A 21,561-nucleotide genomic window follows, 5' to 3' on the forward strand; every position below is an offset into this window, starting at 1 on the left:
CAAACTTGGTGTGTCTTGAGGCAGGGAATTTTGAATGGTTCAATGTAAAAGACATTTGAGTGCTTAGGAGGAGGGGATGTTTTTCAGGGAATGCCGACTTAAATTTCGGTCCGTTTCTCACACGAAGCGATCACGTTGCTTCTTCAGACTTGGAATACAGCACAAGAGTAAATGACTTCTTTTATTATACTTTTATTGTTCTTTTGCCATTACTCGAGCCTGACAGTAAAAATCAGTCTCTACTTTCATTGCAGCTTGGCCATTCTGGGATTTAAAAAAAAACTGATGGTTACATTTACTCACCCCTAGGGTTAGGGTTAATTCTCAATGTAACCCTAGAAGTTAAGGCCTTGGGTAAAGTAATGAAATCCTCTAAAATGAGTTGAAATACACAATAGTGTCATTTTGGTGGTGCATGTTAAAAGACAGGACAAAGGAGGAAGTATAGTGGGACTGTTTACAAAACGTTTTAGCCGTTTACAAAAAAATAAATGAGGGTGTACAATGATATGGCGATGTTATCAGATAGTACTTTGAAACTATATACCATATATATATCGATATACATCAAGACACTGAATGATTAGCATCTTCATGAGCCACAGAAACCCCCTTAAAGAGATAGTTCACCCAAAACTGAAAATTCTGTCATTATTTACTCAACCTCATGTTGTTACAGATTTGCCATTTGACTGTATGGAGAGAGAAAAAACACGGAGACAGTTCTCAAAATATCTTTATGCTCCACAGAAGAAATTAAGTCATAGGTTTAGAGTAGAACGACATGAGGGTGAGTAAATGATGACAACATTTTCATTTTGGGGTGAACTATCCTTTTTTTTTTTATTATTAGCAGACGTCACTGAAATCCCCAAAAAACTGCTTACACATTTATCTATCTAAACAAGACCATTCCGGCACAAACTTCTACTGTTTATAAATAAAGCTAATTGTGATTACAACAGACTAACCATAACCCAAACCCTATTAGAAACCTTTTAACCTTTTTACAGTAGAAAAAAAAAAAAATTAGAAAAAAAAACCCCATTTACTTTTGCTTTATTTATAAATGATTTTGACCTCTGAGGATGTCCTGGACCTCCCCAATGGGAGGTTTTGTCAAATTTAGCTAACTTCTGGGACAGTTTTGTCCCTAAAGTATAACTAAGTAAACCCACCCCCCAGCAGCTGCCACTGCTCCTCTTCCGTCGTGTGCTCCAACAGACCCTACAACTACAAACATTACAGTCCTTAAAACAACACGGGCGCTGGGCTCGGAGCGCGTCTGTGCGTGTGAGAGCCGTTTGAGGAGGCTGTGAGAGCCCAGCGGTCATGCTTGGTCAGGGACAGACAATGTGCGTTTGTTACTTAAGCACTGTTGTTAATGAAGCTCTCCATGCACACACACACATGGATGTACAATAAAAATTAGGTTTCACGCCAACCCCTCTCGCTTTCAATCTCTGTGTTATATAACGACTACAGAAATACGGTTTTATGTTGCAAACTGAATCCCCGTTAAAATGTACATGCGTTATAGTTGGACTCTCAGGATATGGCATTAACAGAACGCAACTCGCTCACACACACATACACTGACAAACATCCACAACACCGTGAAATGCTATCACGGTGGAACAAAAGCCACTTCACACACACTTCAGAGAGGAACAGGTCTGTTGTGGAAATGCCGGCTGAGACAGAGGGAAATGTGTGTGTGTGAGTCTGCGTGAGTCCTCTCTTGCTGTTCAACATATTGAAACTCTGACAGAGTTAATCTCCTCACTGTCAACTCCTATTATAACACCACTGATCATGACATACACACACACACTAACTCATGCATACACAAACACACGCACACATGATTCACGCCTACACACTCGTAAATGCACACAGACAAATGATTGAAAGTAACACGACTCGGAGAATAATTATTACTGCAGTGGATGACTGAATATATGCCCAAACATGTCCTAAATGATCCTGAACAGTCTGTTACTTTGATCGCAGTTGAGACCAACATAATCCCTGAGCAGGTCAAAGGTCATTTATGTCTTTTCATGTCTATAATCAGACTCAAAAAACTTGCGTTCAGAAATTTCTACATTTTAGATGCAGCGAAGCAGTCAGCGTGTGTGTTCACAACAGGTTGGAATCGCTCACAGGGATGCAGGTTTGAGTATTGCCTCCATCATATGCTTTCGTGTCATTCTCTTTTATTGTGTAATTATTTCTTGAAAATCCAAGACCAACTGCTAGAAAACTGTTTCGTCACATTTACTAACACTTGTGTCATTTCCAACCTTTCATCGGTGGAACTTAAAGATATTTTCAAGACTGTCTCAGCTGTTTTTACAATTTAAGTCAATGGGGTCCAGAACAGCATTTTTTTGTTGTGGAAAAGAAAGTCACAATTTTCAGGCAGTTGATCTTTACATTTTTAAAGAGTGTTCATGAGCTAAACAGGATGTTTAACTGCTGCTTTAGACGGTTATATGTGCACATAGAACTTGCTGATTAAGACTAATTGTGCACCACAGAGTGTTGGGTAAATGAGCGAACTTGTACGCTTGAATACACACTCACACACACATAAGTAAAGTACTTCAGTAGCATTTTTGAGCTAATGAGAGACAGATTTCCAATTAGCTCCTCATCTCCTCCCTTAGCACTGGAATATGGCCAAAACACAGTCACATTCATACATATATCATGGATTCCCTCTTACTTTGTTCTTAAAAAATCCAAAAGCCAAAAGGAATTTAGGTAATTTGCAGTCGTTCATCAGAAAATTGTTCCTAAACAGCTAGAATGTTTTCTTGATAAGCGAGTGGCTGCCAAGAACTTGAATGAAGTAAAATTATATTAATTTGTAACTAAGAACTTGATGATGTAACTGGGAATTAAAGAGAGTTCTCATTTTGTTGTTTGTGTGTGTGTGTGTGTGTGTGGGTAGTGTGTGACACATTAAGAGAATAAGACATAACCTGAAATATGTGCCTCAATATGATAATTGTCCCAATGATTAGCTACTTTATTCTCCCTCTCTATTCCCAGCAGAATGCACTTCTTCTCTTTTCTTCCCTCAAGGCAGAGGAAGGGAGGGGAGGGGTGTCGCTTTTACATTTTTCTCAGTCCAAATTATAGCTGTGAACCATGCAGATAGGAACAGAATTATACTTCTGAAACCAGCAGTAAGTCTGTGCGTGAGCGCGTAGTTGTGTCTAGAAGTAATTAAATTTACATAATTGTGTCAACAGAATAAATCAGTAAAGCTCTTGTTCCACCAAATGTTTCTTCCAGAGAAAACGCAGCGGTAGCCTCAGCATTCAGTAAACTTTGCGTTTTGCTGATATAAATATCAGAGTGCTGAGGGGTGGAGAACGCAGCCAGAGTTTTTCTAATTTTACACTCCTTCAATTATATTTCGCATTCAGTCTGAGAGAAGTTCGACCTAAAACACAAATGGCACATTATTATGGGTAAGAGAGCTGTGTGTGTGTGTGTGTGTGTGTGTGTGTGTGTGTGTGTGTGTGTGTGTGTGTGTGTGTGTGTGTGTGTGTGTGTGTGTGTGTGTGTGTGTGTGTGTGTGATGGCCTTACTGCTGAGAGTCTGGTAAGAGGTTTAAAGGGTGACTTGGACTTAGTGGTGGTGGACGCTCCCATATGTCCGCTGCAGAGATAGAGCGCGGAGAGTGTGTTTGCCTGAGGCCCATATGCCTTTATGAGAGTGCTTAGGATAATCTTTGTGTATTGAGTTATTGTGCTGTGTTTTAATGAGATGTGGGATTGAGATATGCAGACTTGTCTCTCGTAAATCTCAAAAATAGTCACTAACAAACGGTTCTGATATTCTTTTTCTCGACTTCACACACTCTTTCAAAGTCGATTCCTCTCAATGTACTGTGAGGAGGGCCTCTGAACTTGTAACTAACAACACACACATGCTCATGCACAGGTGCATACACACACACATTCTGTAAGTAAATAAACATTAAGTACTTAAAACAACATGCAGCAACTGTGATAAAACAGACCAGGCCAGTTTGAGCATCTGCTGTGCCGTGGAGCTCAAAGCTGCTTCAACGAGAAACACAGAGAGGCTCAAGCAATTGATCTGAAGTTTTCTCTCGCAGGACGAAAAGCTCAAATGTGGCAAAAAAATTTTTTTTTTTTTTTATCTCTGTAATGGGTTTAGTTCTTACATAAAATAATACAATTAAAGTAAAAAATAAATAAATAAATACAGAACTCAACATTCATTTTCTATAATCAATCTTGAGGACCCAAGTGCTTTTGCGTGTAGCAAGATGTATTGTTTTTTATATATATTTTCTAAAAAATGTAAGTAATAAATAAATAAACTGTCTGAATTAAAGAACTATTAAATTTGGTAAAACTTTATGAAGTATAACTTTAAAAAGTATTTTAAAACTTTATGCAGTGCTTAACATATAGTTATAGCTGATTCATAAATGTTTCATAACATTTCTAACTGTTTGGATGTAAATTAACTAAAGATTTGCTACACATTATATAATGTAGTAATGTTTAACTATATGAGTTTAAAGTTTTATAAAGTGTTGCCAATTTCTAAGCAGTTAACTGTTTAGTTTTCCCCATTTTCCTTACACAATTTTCGCACGAAAACAGTAATTATAAAATATGTTTAAAAGAAATAACATAATACAACGTAACAACGTAATTTATGGTGCGGTTTTAATTTTAAAAGCACAATTTATGTTTTCGCGTCGACCCTCGTGTTCTCACATGCTAAAGTTTTCACGTTTTTTGCTCATCTTTTACAAGCCCAACAGAGAGACTCCTTAATTAAAATATTCCCCACGAGATGAAAAACACATGTGCACTATTCCTGTCCCCCTGTTTACGCTCATAACTCAGCGACTGTGTCTCAAACCCTTTTGAGCTGCCTACCCCGACGAGCCCATGGTGCCCAAAATGCTGTCTAGATGCCCAAAAACTGCTGGCAGTGTAGGCAGCCCATTAGGTTGAGACACAACCAGTATTTCACACTGCACACAAAGGCTCAAAACAAAGACAAACCATCATGTTAGTCAACTAAAAAGTCAAAATAAAAAGTAACTTTTTAGTTACGATATAGATTTGACAAAATAACTAAATCATAACTTGTTTTGCAAATTATGCAAAACTCAAACAACAAGCTTTGTTATTCTGTTGAGTCAAGCTTCAGTGGCGCCTTAAGCCATTATTCAGGTTAAGTAAACACGTTGGACGCTCCCTAGAACGTTTTATGAGCAGCAATCAGAGAGATTTTATGAGCGTCTAGGAAACCCCTGCTTAAAAACCTATTAACTCTCTCGACACAACTCTGATTTGATCAATATGACAGGCGCAGAGAGCCACTGGGCCGCCGGGATTTGGGCAGGCCGGTGGCGGAGAGTCAGCTCGCATCTCCTGGGAAAATAATAAAAGATGGACACGCCGATAGAGATAACGAGTTTCGTGCTAAAAACAACGAGGAACAGTAGCTGATCTACTTCTAATTTTTAAAAGTAGGCTATTGTATGGAGAAATAAGGCCCGCGACAAGGCCACACTTTAAATTTGTGTATCCGAATTCGTAGTTAAGAAAGCCAAGAGATTATTTAAATAAATAAAAACTACGATATTTCGCATAAACATTTTACGAAGTTGTACTAGCATTAAATTGTTGTCGAACCCCCGCTCAACAAGGGATTTTTCGAGTTGATGAGATGCGGCGGTATGACAGCTGTGTGTTATATCCCGGGAGAGCGGAGCGCGCGCTTGATCGGTCACTTCAGGCTCGAGCTCAGCGCGCGAGCTTCATGTCATCATGCCGGAGAGCGAGCCGTGACAAGAGTAACGGAGCTTTTCACATCGGATTGCTCAAACTGTATGTCTATTTCATGATCAATACAAGTCGAACTGGTAATATCATCAATCTGAGACCGTAGTGAAGTGATACACTTCATCATACGCTCTTTAAGGGATTTTGAACACGCGCTCGTGCACTTACTTTTGATTTTGTGAATTCCACACGACAGACTCCAGTGATTTGGCTGCGGGTAACGCGTATCTGCACATGGCTGTCAGAATCCAGAGGTAATATTTCCACGAGCCGCCACTTCCAGCCATCTTACAGGGTTCTCGGAGAGACACAAGCCAGCAAGAAGATATAAGATCCTTTCGGTCGACTGTACTCCGGTTTACCGAACCACATGCAAAGGAGTAGGTTAGGCGTCCAGGCGGAGGGGCTCCATGGCTCAACTTCCAAATCCAATTTTTCTATCGTTGCCTGGAGGAGAAAAGGTGTCACACAACGTTGCACAGGCGGCTTCTGGGCCAACGTTTCTCTATTACCAGAATCGCTGCTACCTTGTACTTAGGTAGACTGCAGCGCGTGACTGTTTTATTGTAGTCATCTATTAGTGAGCTAGTAGCCTTAGAAAAGGTCAAATCACGCCAGATTGGGGGTGAGTGACGTGAACACAGGTATAAGGACCATCAATCCCGTGTTGGGGTTCGGGTTTGTGAAGAAATCCGGTCATGTGTCAGATTTAAAACTCCTTTCGATTTTGATCCCAGATCATAGAGATGAGCTTTGGATATGCAACAGTTCAGTCTGAAATTTACCGACCTAAATCCATGTTCAAAGTGTCCAGGAACAAAGCTTAACTGTCAGTCGCAGGACTGCCAAAAATATCTGTCCAATTCCATTTGGATTTTCTTTCAAAAAAGGCACGAGAAGTAAACTCCCGAGTTTTGCGGCTGCTTGTATTGAATGATCTGGCGTTTCAGTGCATGCTGATAGACGGGGTATCAGCTACTGTCCGCTGCTGGCTCGTGTGCCAAAAGGAGCACACCGTTTCGTCTCAAGGATATAAAAAAAGATGGGGGAACTCCAGCAGTTCGGCGCTGTACTCGCTTCCTCGGCGAGTTAATTACGCGACTTTTAGCCTTGGATCTTGTTTGGATTTGTTCGGCGCTCGACCGTGGATCCGGTGCGTCCGTAGTCAGTCCCGCACACCGTTCACAGCGCAGTGATTCGCGATCCATCACCTCCTCCCACCGAGCTGCTAAACCCCGCCCGTTCAGAAACGGACCAATCGAAGCGCACGCTTAGGGCGACGTCACAACATGGTGTCCCTCTGTTTACAGCCAGCTAGTTTCGGAGAAGTTCATCTGCAACTGCAAGACTGATTGATGTATTTACAAAAATCTATAGTTAGTCTAGTCATTCTTTTAAAGAAGACGTTTTTGAAAAGCAACGTTAGTTGAATTTAAGATACCCACAGTTTTTTTTTTTTAGATTTACTATGGCGCAAAATAATTATTTATTTAGACGTCGTATAGCGAGATATTTTGTTACTATGGTTACTCATAGGTACGTTTATCTCTTATGTTACATTTTCGTTTTCCCTCTCAGTTTATAATTTTCGCCAAGATATGCACTTCTGGAGTCATATGAATACGTAAGTCAGTTTTACATTCACAACGCATAACGGCTTACAGCTGACAACACGGGTCTTCACTGTACAAGTGTTTAATAACAGATTTAGGATCATTATCCCAAAGACATCCAAGAGAGTGACACTAATGGTATTTGATGGTCAAACAAAGATAACGCTAATCCTTTCAGTAGTCAATACCGCCCCCTATCGGTTATATAAATCATTTTAATATTTCAAACTAAAATATTTTGGGGGGGTTTTGGACTTGTATTTAGTTTTTATTTTGTTGCCGTTTTAGTAGAAAACTGGCAGATTGTTACAATATGCTGTACAACAAAACGGTGACGTGTTACAATATGAAGTGTGTCAACATTAAGCTGGTTTACTTCCTAATTTGTCCATGTCTGCAAACAAAACTATCTGTAAATAAGGTCTATGGCTAATTTGTGTGTCCTCCTCCCTCAGTAAGATGTGATTCTGAGTGACATATGGTGTCCTGTCCTGTCAGTCTACTATACAACTGTGTGTGTGTGTGTGTGTGTGTGTGTGTGTGTGTGGTTCTTCTTCAGAGAGCCATATGTCTTGAGATGGGTTAGTCCTCTGGCTTGTGTTTAGATAACATGAGTGTGGTGTAGCTTTTACTCTTTGAGCTCTTGTGTGTGTGAAATGTCAGTTTATTCATTATCCACATTTAGATCAGGTCTGAAAGAGCAGCCACACATTTAGAAATGATATATGCAGTCATGTGATCTGTTTAAGGCAGAAAGAGGAGTTTGTGTTCTGAGATAGATGACTTTAAAAGTAGTTAGCAGCGGCACGTTTTTAGGTGTTTTCTGTGTGATTCTTTCTGGAGTTTTGTGTGTAATAATGTTTGCATGTCCTTTTTCATAGGTACAAATATCTGACCTTTTCTCATTTCACCAGTACTCAGAGCTATATATAGCCCCCAACTTAACCTGACTATTATTGAGACCTTTCAGCCAGTCATACGCCCTCTTTTTCCTCTCATTTTTCTTTAATGTGCTCTTTGTGTATCTAAGATCTAAGAACTGCTAGCCTGAATTGAAATATTCATTGCATTAAGCTCAGAGAGAGAAAACCACATACACACCCAAGGATAAATTACTGTCATGCATTTGTCAGCAGCTATTCACTAATATGTCCACACTGCTGTCTGAACACAGTTACTAATACACCTAAAGCCCACATAGACACACAGACCCACACATACACACATAAGCACTTTGAACGTTGCATACAAAGATGGTAACTAAACACATACATGCATATATAGGCTATGTATATATTTATTTGTGTGTGTGTGTGTGTGTGTGTGTTTGTGTTTGTGTTTGAAATAGGTATTTTATACTGTCAATGCGACATTTAAAGTTGAAATACTTTTTCATATTGATCAAAAATATTATTTGTGTTTTATATTATTATCATTTGAATAGCTGTTTTTATTTTAATATATTTAAAAATGTAATTTATTCCTGTGATGCAAATCTGAATTTTCAGCATCCATTACTTCAGTTTCACATGATCCTTCAGAAATTTAGTAATCATTCTAATATTCCAATTTGGCACTCAAGAAACATTTTGTGTTATTATCACAGGTAAATACAGCATTGCGGCTCAATTATATTCTGAAAACCAGGTTTAATTTTTTTTAGGATTATTTAATGAATATAAAACATTATAAAATACTCTTTCCATTCAAATGAATGCTTCCTTGCTGGGTATTGATTTCTTTAAACAACATCTTGCAGACACTAAACTGATATTAGGCTATATATACTGGTACATTTTTGGGGGATTTTTATCATTATAATGTTTATTTCGATGTTTACTTCTAGATTCATTTTTCAAACTAAAACTAGTCACTTCAGCATTTACATCACAGTGTGAAGTACATACTGTACATACAGTCAATCAATGTAATCCCTGTTTTCCTGTGTGCATGCTTGAGTGTTAAAGTCTGAGCACTTGTTACCAGGCAGCAAAAAGTTCAGATAAAGTCGATCGGGCGGTAATGGTGGCTTAACGTGACTCTGCCCTTATGAACTTTATTATATTACTAATTGACATCATTGTTAGTTAAGCTAAGTTAGCATTCATGTCTGCATGGGTATAAAGGTTCATATGCTTGTGCATGTTTGTGTGGGCGAAGGCCTTACATTGTGTAATGTTGAATCTGGTCCAAAATACAGTAGATTAACTAAACAATGTTTTGAAATAGTCTCACTGGGGAAGGTGTGTGTGTGTGTGTGTGTGTGTGTGTGTGTGTGTGTGTGTGTGTGTGTGTGTGTGTGTGTGTGTGTGTGTGTGTGTGTGTGTGTGTGTGTGTGTGTGTGTGTGTGTGTGTGTGTGTGTGTGTGTGTGTGTGAGAGAGATGAGGAGGTGGAATGACTGTAATGGAGGAACTCAGGAGGGTGTTGATGGAATATTCAAGCAGATAATAGACCAATTTCACACACATCCCCCGCTCCAGCACACACACTTCTCTCTCTTATTCTCTCTCTCCTACACTAGTCAGTAGGGAATCATGAATGACAATCCAACACTGCCCCACCCAGAAAGCCCCCAATAGGCCCAGCTCAACACACTGAGAACACAGCATTACAACAAAAACATTTGCTCTGACCAAAAAGAGACACATGCATATACAGGCTAGTTAAAAAAGCACTTGCAAAACCAGACACCTACACATGCACATGGACCCGCATGCGGTGTGCCAGTCCTCTATGAGTATGTGTATCTGGGAACACAGCCATAGGCAGATGATCTGGTTGTCACATTGAGCAATGGGCTCAAAAACTTCTGTGTCAGTATGCGTGAATAAGTGTGTGTGTGCGTTTCTGAACCGGTAAACTTGGCGTGAAATTGTGGTGGCGACTGTGACGGATCTTCATTTCCACTCTGACAGTGGTGCTCACACACACACACACACACACACATTACTATACCTTTGTTCTTAGACAACAGGTTGGAGAAAGAGAAAAATGTGTGTGTGCATCTGTGTGTGTGCTGCTTGCATGTATCAAGTAGTACTAAATAAAAGTCGTGTTAAGTGCCCTTAATGATTGTTTAAAAAACCCATTATGTTCGGCAAATGGATCCTGTATTGATTTCATGTCATTGTACGAGTGTCCGTGTCTCAGGTTTGATCGTCTTTCCTGACTCTTAAATAATGTATTTCTAATGGACTCTACGATGCACTTACATACTCCATTTAAACGTGACAGGATTCCGATCAATCACTGATCAATAACCTTTAACCTCAGCGTGCAGGTTGCTCTTAACCACAGAACTGCATTCAGTTCAGACACAGAGTCGGCTGGTGATTGTTTTACGTCTCAACCGGGAGATTTTTGTTGCATTGTGTCATGGCTAAACCTAGACGCAGACCTTCCAGTCTTTCACTCCTCAGTTTTAGCATAATTAGCTTTATTTGTGGATTCTTTTGAAATGTTGTCGGCAAAGAAATCTGTCAAGATCAGGTTTTAGTATGTGAGCTCATATTTATGCCATTAAAAATATTTACACAGAGGTGAATTAGAGAAAGGTTAATGGATTGAATCTAATAAGTTAAATTAACAGTCACTGTATAGTTTTAGTATGAGTGGCATAAAAACAGTGCCAACTTTAATATTAAAGTTAAAAAAATATACAGCAAAAAAATAGTCAGGTCTTGAAGTTTTTAATGTTCTATAATTTTGGTTTAGAATTGTTAACATTAATTAAGACCGAAAACAAAATGAAGACTGTAGACTACTAGCAGTTGTTATGCTAAACGTTTTTATGATTTACCATATTTTCATACTCAAGTATAATAATCAGGTTCAACTTAAACATTCATAATCAATCAAGAATGTAGTGTATGATGAGAAAAAAAGGCTATTATTAGTATTAGTATTATTTTAATTTTCGGTTGTATTCTGTTGGTCGTCTGCATGTATGTTTCATTGTTTGCTTAATCTGTTTCCACAGATATCTACTTTTGTGTCCAGAGAAATACAAGAGTAAGATGGATGAACATGCATTTCATGCTTAATGAGACTGCATGATGAAATGCTCTTCAATGGTCATTATAAATCTATTAGTTTTATAGCTTCTCAAACCACGGCAGACTGACTGCGCAGTTCGTGAATAAACAAATGAATACACACACACACACACACACACACACACACACACACACACACACACACACACACAGGACAGAAAGCGGAACACTGCTCTCAACACACAATTATCCAGAATTCCTTTGTAATTTAATATCTCTCTCTCTCTCTCTAGCTTTGTGTATCTCTAGAAGAATTTAGGAAAATCTAGTGCGTGTCATTTTGTTCCAGTTTGAAAGATGGCCACACATCAGCCAGCAGGTATTAGCTTCTGATGTAATTAATGATGCTGTTACTGTGTTTTTGAGTGGATCTGGTTGTATAGAGCCCAATACTTTGGCACTGAGATGTCTGGTTACAGATATCAGTCAGAATTGTCTCCTCTTTTCTCTCTCTCTGTTCTGTTTCTGTGGTGTTGCCTGCAGCTATAGTCTGTGATAGATAAGATATTATCATGAAAGAAGTTGATGTGATTGCGAATGGCTGTTGTGAGGGAGCCATGTGAATTACATCACCCTCTCTTTTCACATTACAGATAACTGATGTTTTATGTGCAACGCAATGGTTTCATGCTAGAGAAATTGAATTGAGAATTGAATTCTAGAATAAAGAATTGACACATAATTCATTTTTCAGTGTGCATAAGTGCGTTTGTGTATATATTTTAATGAGTGTATGATTTTGAGTGCGTGTCTGTGCAAATGAGCATGTGTGTGTCTTCTGTAACTTGAGCTCTAACGACTGTCCTGTTTCTTTAGCACCTGTCATTCATTTCTAACCCCACCATACCGGCCGTGAACTCCTCAAATGGTTTTTTGTGTGTATGCGCACATAACAAAACAAGATAGCAGTGAACAAAACTCCCGTATCCGTAAGAACCGACTAACATCACTCACTCAACGTTTGCACACACAGTTGTGTTTTGAAATTCCACCACTTACCGAAAGATTTGGTGGGGTTAAAAATAAACCCTGCATCTCCCTTTCAGCAAAACCATATTTTCTAATGTCTGTAATAATATTGAGAATTTAAACATTACGAAAAGTACAAAAATACCTTATTTAGAACCGTCTAGACTTTCTGACTACAGGGATATGGACACAGACACGTAAACGATGTCCGAGGATTGCGTGAAATGACATTTCTGTAAGACACAACTCCTAAGAACCTGCTCTGAAATTTTTTTTAAGTGCTCTAAAATCTTATTGTGTCTGAGGTTTCTGTTCTAACGAGACTGAAATACAATACAAGCCAATTATGTTCACAAGCTTAAAGGTGCCAAGCAAGCAAAGGACCCTGTCGTTCATTAACCCCACTCTGTTCGTGGTGTGTGTGTGTGAGCCTGTATGTGTTCATTAGTGGGTGCAGTAAAGCGTGTCTAAGTGGCACAGTGTGTAAGTAAATGGAGCTGAACTGCCTCTCAGCTGTGGATTTAGGTGCGTGTGTGTGTGTGAGAGAGTATGTTTTTTGTAAGAAAGGGGGGAAAAGTAGTTCGCCTTTTCAAAGTTAGCTGCTTTGTCGGTGTAGTTTTGCCAGTGAGATGTGCGTGCACCCAGCAAAGAAGCTCCCAAAACACATTCACACATTTTTTTTACACAAGCTACTCTCCAAATAACAGTTTTAGGAAGTAAAAAAAGGCAGAATGTGTATATTTCGGACTCTGCATGTGTGTTTTTCTCTTGTTCCTCAGAAGTGAGGGGACAGATGTCACAGATTGAGCCGGCCCCCCTCCCACTGCCCCGCCTCTTCCCCTCCCTATCAAAGGCCTGGGAGTGCTGGAGTACACATCAATCATTCTGAGTGACAGGTAGGAGTGTGTGTGACATTGTGGGAACATGTATAGTGTGTGTTAGTGTGTGTTCAAACACAAGAATTCCTCTGTCCAGATAAAGGCACTTTATCTGCTGCTGTCTGCCTGGTCAGACATTATTTACTACTGCCCATCCCCGCACACACTCCTTCTTTTATAGAGGACAAAATTGCCCTTCTCTCTCTCCCTCATTCTTTTTTAAAGTTCCATCACTTTCTCTTTCTTACCTGAGTATCTGCCAATTTTGTTGTTTTTAAGTCTACGTTAAAATGTGCATTTGCTTGTCAAATGCTTTTTCATCAGAGTACCATGAACGCATGTTGCTTTGTTTTGACTTCATCAATGCATCATGAATTAGCAAATTATGAAATTACTAATTGGACTCACATGGACATGGACAATTTTCTGAAGTTTTTTTTCTGAATTCTTTTTTCTGAAAAGCCATGTATTTGCCACTTACTTATAGCTTAACTGACAAAATGTAGCCATTTAAAAAACATTTTCAGTGTACTATAGTTGTACAACCTTATACAGATTAAAAACTATTACATATGAATGTCATGTAAACATATTATGAGCGAGAGTCACTTTGAAGTTGGATTAGTTTTTTAAAGGTATAGTTCACCCAAAAATGAAAATTCTGTCAAACAGCTAATGGACCCCATTGACTTCCATAGTCTGGAAAAAAATATATATGGAAGTCAATGGGGCCCATTAACTGTTCGGTTACCGACATTCTTCAAAATATCTTCTTTTGTGTTCATCAGAAGAATGAAGTTTGGAACAACTTGAGGGTGAGTAAATGATGACAGAATTAAAAAATTTGGGTGAACTAGCCTATACCTTTAAATAAATTGCCCAGTAACTGCTGGGCAAGGTTAACAATGGCTTCAGACAACTATGTCAACAATATATTTTAAGTAATGCCAGATAGCAAATATACAATATGAAAATCAAATTTCTCATAGATGTCATAAAATGTCCCTTTTTTCTGGTATTCTAGCTGCTGCCTATTTAAGATATGCTAGATTGTGTTTGACCTGAAAAGGGCGAATCTGAGGTCATATGGTTATTTATATCCATCCAATCAATGGAAGCGGAAAGTTAAGGAAAGCAGCGATCTGACTGGTTTCCTTCCTGTGAAGGAGCCATTATGGTAGCATTATGGTATGGAAAGATTTATTATAATGATTTCATTATTTTTAGCTAAGTATTTATTTTGATAGTTGTTGCACAGATATATTTTAGTTATGTTACATATACAATAGCATTCAAAAGTTTGGGGTCATATTTTTTTTGAATGCTTTTGAAATAAGTCTCATGCTCACCTAGGTTAAATTTATTTGATAAAACATTAATATTGTCAAATCTGAATTTTCAGCATCATTACTACAGTCTTCAGTGTCACATGATCCTTCAGAAATCATTCTAATATGATGATTTGGTGCTCAAGAAAAGTTACTTATTATTATGAATGTTGAAACCAGTATTGTGTGTTAAAAAAATAATAATTATTATCTCTTTACAGCCACTTTGGATCAATATAAGGCTTCCTTCCTGGATAAAAGTGTTAATTTCTTTCAGAAAGATAAACCCCAAACTTTTGAGCAGTAGTGTTTATCTGAGATGTAAAGTTGGGTGTCTACAATGTTGCAGTTGATCATTTAATGTAGAGTCAAGTTTGTAATGTACAGTTAATAGTTAATTTAGTCGTACTCATGGTTAATGGTTCATGTATTTTGTTAGAACTTGACCGCCTGAGTTTCATTTACCTCCTCCCTCTAAATGCGAGTTTATCATCTTTTACTCTTTGATTTTGTAATGTAATTATTAAATCAGAATAATAAATGTTGGGCGGTGCGTGTAGGAGGATAGATTGAGGTTTGAATTATTATACTTAGAATATACTTCTGTTGAGGTCAAACACACAGTGTCACGCCTCGGTGCTCACCAAGGACACAGAGAGGAGGAGGAGGAGGAGGAGGATGTGGAAAGGTGGATCACTGAAATAGGAGGAGGACACTAGAGAAAAGGGAGTGAGAGGGTATGATATGGACCCACTCATGACCTGTGGTATCTCACTGAACATCACTGACAACTACAGTTAAATTAATCACCGGCCCTCTCTCGTTCTGTCTCTGTCTGGACAGATGTATTACTGATGTGGACAGTAACTCATATTAAAGGCTTTGTTTTTGGCCCGCTAAAAACCTTTATCTGGTAGGTTTAGTTACTCATTGGGCTGAGATGTTGTTATTGCAAATCATACTCTCACCGATGAACAATTTGCACACTATTCTATATGATAGACACAATTACGATTATCCCTGATCACAGTACAGTTGCACCTTGTTTTTATTTCCCCTGAAATATGGCAGGGAATGAGAATGAGAGGCAAAATAAACCTAAAAGTTAAATAAATTAACCTAAATGTTAAGTAAGAATTAGGCGACAAAGGGGTCCATTTTATAACACCCTGCTTTACCACTTACTTAAACTATATCATGTAGCCTTTCTAGTGAATTTTTTTTCCTTTAGTGTAAAGTAGAATTGTGAATTGAAATTCGAGAGAGAGAGAGAGAGAGAGAGAGAGAGAGAGAGAGAGAGAGAGAGAGAGAGAGAGCGAGAGAGAGAGAGAGAGAGAGAGAAGTGAATGGTTAGTAAGCCTAATGATGTCGCAGTGCTAAGCTGTTTCTCTCATTATTCTGACGGACATTTGAATGCTAATCCTGAATTAGCTGGTAAACTATCTAAATGTTTGAGTGATGACTTCATCAAACTTCACTCCATCTGTGTGTGCCTGACAGTGATAGATAAGAACTGTGGTTGCATTGTTGTGTTTTCTTAATTGAGAAAACATCTGTGTTTTTTCCTGTTGTAGGCTTCAAAGTACTGGTGGGATGTGGGCTGGTGTTATTTTTTATTTTATTTTTCAGCTTAGTTTGTGCGTGTATGTGTGTGCATGTATATATAGCCATGGCTGCTTTCCACAACACTGAACAGAAATGTTTCTTTAGCAGCAAATCAGCATATTAGAATGATTTCTGAAAGATCATGTGACACTGAAGACTGGAGGATGAGGATAAAAATTCAGCTTTGACATCACAGGAATACATTACATTTTAAAATATATTATAAATATATTTTAAATTGTAATAATATTGCACGATATCACTCTATTTCTGATCAGCCATGGTGAGCATAAGAAACTTGTTTGACCCCAAACTTTTGAACGCTAATGTGTACGTATATATTCCCCTACACAACCAGATGAAAATTACAATATTACATGGATCAGTTTAGCTCTGGATAAGGATTTGTAGCTGATATATTTTAGAGCTGAGTATAACTAGAACAATGTATTTTTACTTTTCCTGGTTTTGAAATCACAACTTAAAAGTTGTCCATAACCATGGGAACCATGAGGTTAAACGGTTTGAAGGAAAATGGACACAGTTGTGCACGCTGGCACAAAAAGCACAGCATAGCTAATGTCAAGCAGACCAAACAGAGAAAAATAAAACATCCTGAGGTCTGTATATCCTTCCTTTTTGAATGTGTGTGTATAATTGTGTCCGTGTAGGTGAGTGTGTGATTGTAAGAGCCATTAGGCTTTCTGTTATTAAACTCTTGTAGAGGAAGGACAATATCCAGACTTCCAAATTTAGCCTTGAAGGTCAGGGAAAAGGTTAACATGCCTGAAAAAGACCCCAAAATTCTTGTGTATATGTGTGTTTGCAGGTGTGGATATTTGTGTGTTTGTTCAGGTGCGGGAGTGTGTGGGTGAGCATAGAGGCATTTAAGTAAACTTAGACAGTAGACAGTAGTCTAAAGTTTAAATCTCTTACGATACGGTTTAATCGTGCTCACTCTTAAGTGTTTACCGCTTATTGAGTGCAGCGAATTCTGGCATGGCTGTTGTCACTTGGCTGTTCAGTGGAAACGTATGACCTCCATTATGTCATTATGCCATTATGTCATTATAAACTGATTTAAAATCAGAACACAAGTGCACATTGGAAAAAAAACATACCAAGGTCATCTCACAGCTGCAACACGATGAACCTCAAAAATATCCTGTAACTTCAGTCTGTCTATCGCTCCCAGCAGGGCAAGTGTGTGTATTGCATGTGCTGCAAGAGATGTGGGAATAATTATGTTAATGTCAAGCTTCTGTAAATATATCCAAGACGAATGTGTAATTTTAAGTTTGCCTTGTAATGTAATTTACATGGTTAACTGCAAACATTCCAGATGTGTATGTGTAGGTAGACAGGCAAGTGACAGGTTATCACTGTTTACAGCTATCTTTATCAAAACACATTCCTCTGTTACACACACACACACACACACACACACCCTGCTGTGTCAAAGACAACAGCTCTATACAAACTGCACCTGTCTGACCCGTCTTACTCTGAGTAGGGTCTCACCTGTCCGTGACCTGACTACTAAATCATACATACATGCACACATGTACACATTCTCAGCACAATAAATCAGCACATCTTTATAAATATGCAGCCGTTACTCACACACAAGATTACACACAAAGTGAAACATGAGTTTAAACCCTTACAACCTTCTTCTAGCCCCACAATCCCCCACTGACACTGGCATGCACGGGCACTTTGGACAGGGTGATTCTGACAGGTGACCATAAACAATGACTATTTGTGGCTTTGTAGCATAACAGACATATCTCTTCCCTGCTCTCTTTTTGCCACTGTCACTCTTTCTGAACTGAGGACTCTTGGTATTATTAAAACGGCAAACAAGTAAATCAGAATTGAGCTGAAGCAACATCATTTTAATAAACAAATATTCGTTTCAGAAGTGTAACATCAGCGACTTATGCTTTTACACCAAAACAACATATGGAAATTCTTACTTCAGTTCTCACCTCCAGATTATCTGGTGTTTTAATGATGCAAAGTGCAGTACTGTGTTTAACTGTCTTTTTTTTTTTTTTTTGTCCTATAAATGGACTAATTTATTTTTGTCCTTTTTTTTGGAATTGGTAGAGAAACAAGTCTCTTATGATCAACAAGGCTGAAGAAGTACAGTAAAACTAGTAACATTGTGAAATATTATCACAATTTAAAAATTACTGTTTTCTATTTTAATATATCTTCAAATGTAATTTATTCCTGTGATGGCAAAGCTGAATTTTCAGCATTATTCAGTGTCAAGTAATTAACAACATGCAGTGAAATCATTCTAATACTGATTTGCTGCTGAAGAAACATTTCTTACTATCAATGTTGAACATAATTTTGTGTAAATTGTGATTAATAAAAAGTTGTATAAATGTTTTTTACTGTCGCTTTTGATCAATTTAATACATCATTGCTGAATTAAAGTGAGTTTAGTGAACAGTAGTGTAGAAATCATATACAATAAATATTAAAATGGTTTATGATTATTTTAGTGTTTGTTCAGATCATTGCATTATTGTTTTAAACTGGATTTTGTAGTAGATTTTCATGGAATAAAAAAAAAATAAAAAAATCTAGGCCTACTTTAAATTTGAAAATGAACTCCTTTTGTGTCCTATATGGCCAATGTTGCCAGACCTCGCTAGAAAAAGCTAGTGAACTAGTCTGACAAAACAAGCCCAAAATATAAACTGGCCACACTAAAAGAAGACCAAATAAGCAGCTTCTGGACCCAGCAAAAATACTGAAACACACACACACACACAGAGAGAGAATGTTTGGCCACCCTCACAGTGCTCATTCAAAAACAGGCAAAGTTACATTCGATATATGGAACAAGAGTGATGTTTTGGTGCAGGATAAGAGATAAGATTATTGTTTGCTATTGAAAGTGTGTTGAATTTGCAGTTACAGTTCAAGTTGTAAATTGAATCAGTAAAGTTTCCAACTTTTCCGTAACTATCCTGTTTAATAAAGGCCTCAACATGACATGGTCTCATGGAAAACTGACTTCATTATCATGCACACAGTCCCTGACAAAGCATCCATCAATTAAACAAGCCCTTCCCCCACCCCTCCGCTGGCCCCACCCCCCCACTGAGAGCTCCCAGCATGCTCTCTGAGAAGCATTCTTCCTTTTCTTTCCTTATGTTATCAATGTTCTCTTCTTCTATTTGTTTCTTTAGCTTTTGCAGTTGCCCGGTTCCATTTTTCAGCGGGAGCAGCGAGCTCCGATGTTTCATATTTTATGAGAAGTTTCAGGTTCAGTTAAATCCCAGCAGACCCTCTCTCTCTCTCTCTCTCTCTCTCTCTCTCTCTCTCTCTCTCTCTCTCTCTCTCTGTCTGTCTTCGGTTTATTAAGACATTGAGGAGGGAGTGACAGTGATTAGAGCTTGTGTTCTATAGACAGAGACGCTGTAATGGGACAGTATTTCATAGCCCCCACACAGAATAGAGACAGTTTGTTTCTCATTTCCTGTACCACTTCAGCTCTCAAGCCCAATTTCAGCTGTCATTTAGAAGAGGTACTTTCTCATCTCCTTATTTATCTGCATAGTATAGTCCATCATAGCTGTGTCACATTCATCTTATGATTTATGAATTTTGTATTTAATAATGCACTAAAAGTTCCTCTCCTGAATCTGTGACAATCTTATCTTAGTCTCATTCCTCTGGAGAGTTCATTTAATGTTGCAAAGCCACACGTAACTGCACGCACACACAGATTCTCTTCCAAAAATTTGAATAGCAGGATTATTACGAAAACCTGGCAGGAGATGAGAGAACAACCTGGCCGTGTGTGTTTAGGGGTGATGATGGGGGTGGGGGAGTGATATCAGCGAGGAGGAGACCCAAAATCACGCTGCATGATTCTTCTCTCCAGAGGGGAAGAGAAACAGAGTGATATACTCTTCGTCGGTCCGGGGTCATTGTGTGAGTTTAGGTTAGCTTTCATCGCTGGAATGATAAACTGTCTGCAATATTCCATTTGTTCTGGAGGAGAAAGAGAGAGAGGAAAGAGGAGAGCAGAACTCTGATCTCTCTGCAGTAGATCAGTTTGGGAAGCGTTTCATTATTCTGCATTTAATCTAATGCACACACCTTTCTTTCTTTTTCTTTCTTTCTTTAATGGAGAGCTGCTGACTTCCTTCTATTTACTTATTTACTTTTTCACAATTAATTTATTTATTATTGGTTATACTGTTTTATATGTATTTATTTTTAAACAATTGTTTTTGCTTTTCAAAAATATTTTTTTATTTGGCTTATTTCTGTATTTTCCTTCCTTCCTTTTCTTCCTTCTTTCTTTACTTCTTTCCTTCCTTCTTTCCTTCATTCATTCCTTCTTTCCGTCCTTCATTCCTTCCTTCTTTCTTTCTTTCCTTCATTCATTCATTCCTTCTTTCCTTTCTTCCTTCATTCATTCATTCATTCATTCTTTCCTTCCTTCCTTCTTTCCTTCCTTCCTTTATTCCTTCCTTCCTTCCTTCAATGGTGAGCTGCTGACTTCCAGCAACATGAGCGACAGCGATCATAGGTTTTCCATGCAGTGACTTGAGAAAGTTGGGAATTGTTTAACTTTATGCAAATTAAGAGTGACTTGCGGGGGCCACAACTAATAGTATTAAAGACTGTAGCAGTGGAGTTCAAATGTCACCCGTCTCGAGTGAAGGCATAAAAGGATAGATAATTTCTCGAGCAACGTCACTGTTCTATATATGTCTGTAAACATACATGGATAATAAAATGATGTGTCAGAAAGAAACTGACAGCAGTCTTAGAGTCATATGTTATCAGTTATTGTTGTTATTTTATGATGCAATGAGCAATTTAACATTGAAGCAGTTCATATTAAAACCAGTTTCTCTGCATAATGTTCATTGTGAGGGATAAGAAAATATTAGTCAAATTTGAAGGACATTTTGGAAATTTTGGCAGTATGAATAAGTTTTAGTATACTAATAGATTGTTCATCTGATTAATGATTTAATGAATTAGCACTGCTGTAGTTTATATTAACAACACTCTCCAAAAGCAAAATGTTACATTTTAGCAGCAAGAAAACCCCATTTATGAAGCACCTACAGAACTCTTTAAGGTTCTATATAAGGTTTATTTTTCTTCTCAAACACTCACAAAGGCCAGAGATTGCTTGATATCTGCTTTACCAGTGTATAAAGAAATACCACATAACCAACTGCATGTGATTATGCTTAATCTGTGTAATGTAATG

The 21,561-nt window shown here is 38.1% G+C and overlaps 1 protein-coding gene and 2 long non-coding RNA genes across 3 annotated transcripts in view; 1 reads left to right on the forward strand and 2 right to left on the reverse strand.

The window, feature by feature from the left end:
• Positions 1-7,052, reverse strand: part of efnb1 (ephrin-B1) — a gene marked incomplete at its 3' end in the record, with an annotated part of 50,220 nt that extends 43,168 nt beyond the window's left edge. The window contains exon 1 of the mRNA XM_079605554.1: positions 6,021-7,052. Coding sequence (XP_079461680.1) covers positions 6,021-6,139 — 119 coding nt within the window. The 5' untranslated portion in view covers positions 6,140-7,052. The remainder of the gene's footprint in view (positions 1-6,020) is intronic.
• The window catches only part of LOC306996212, a 1,114,438-nt gene that overhangs the window by 475,740 nt on the left and 617,137 nt on the right, over positions 1-21,561 (reverse strand). The gene's annotated exons all lie outside the window — the stretch shown is intronic.
• Positions 7,126-21,561, forward strand: part of LOC306995400 — a 36,516-nt gene continuing 22,080 nt past the window's right edge. The window contains exons 1-2 of the long non-coding RNA XR_013796839.1: positions 7,126-7,476; positions 13,270-13,386. This is a non-coding gene — a long non-coding RNA (uncharacterized lncRNA). The remainder of the gene's footprint in view (positions 7,477-13,269; positions 13,387-21,561) is intronic.

Source organism: Phoxinus phoxinus, assembly GCF_949152265.1.
Source record: "Phoxinus phoxinus genome assembly, chromosome: 3".
NCBI lineage: Eukaryota > Metazoa > Chordata > Actinopteri > Cypriniformes > Leuciscidae > Phoxinus > Phoxinus phoxinus.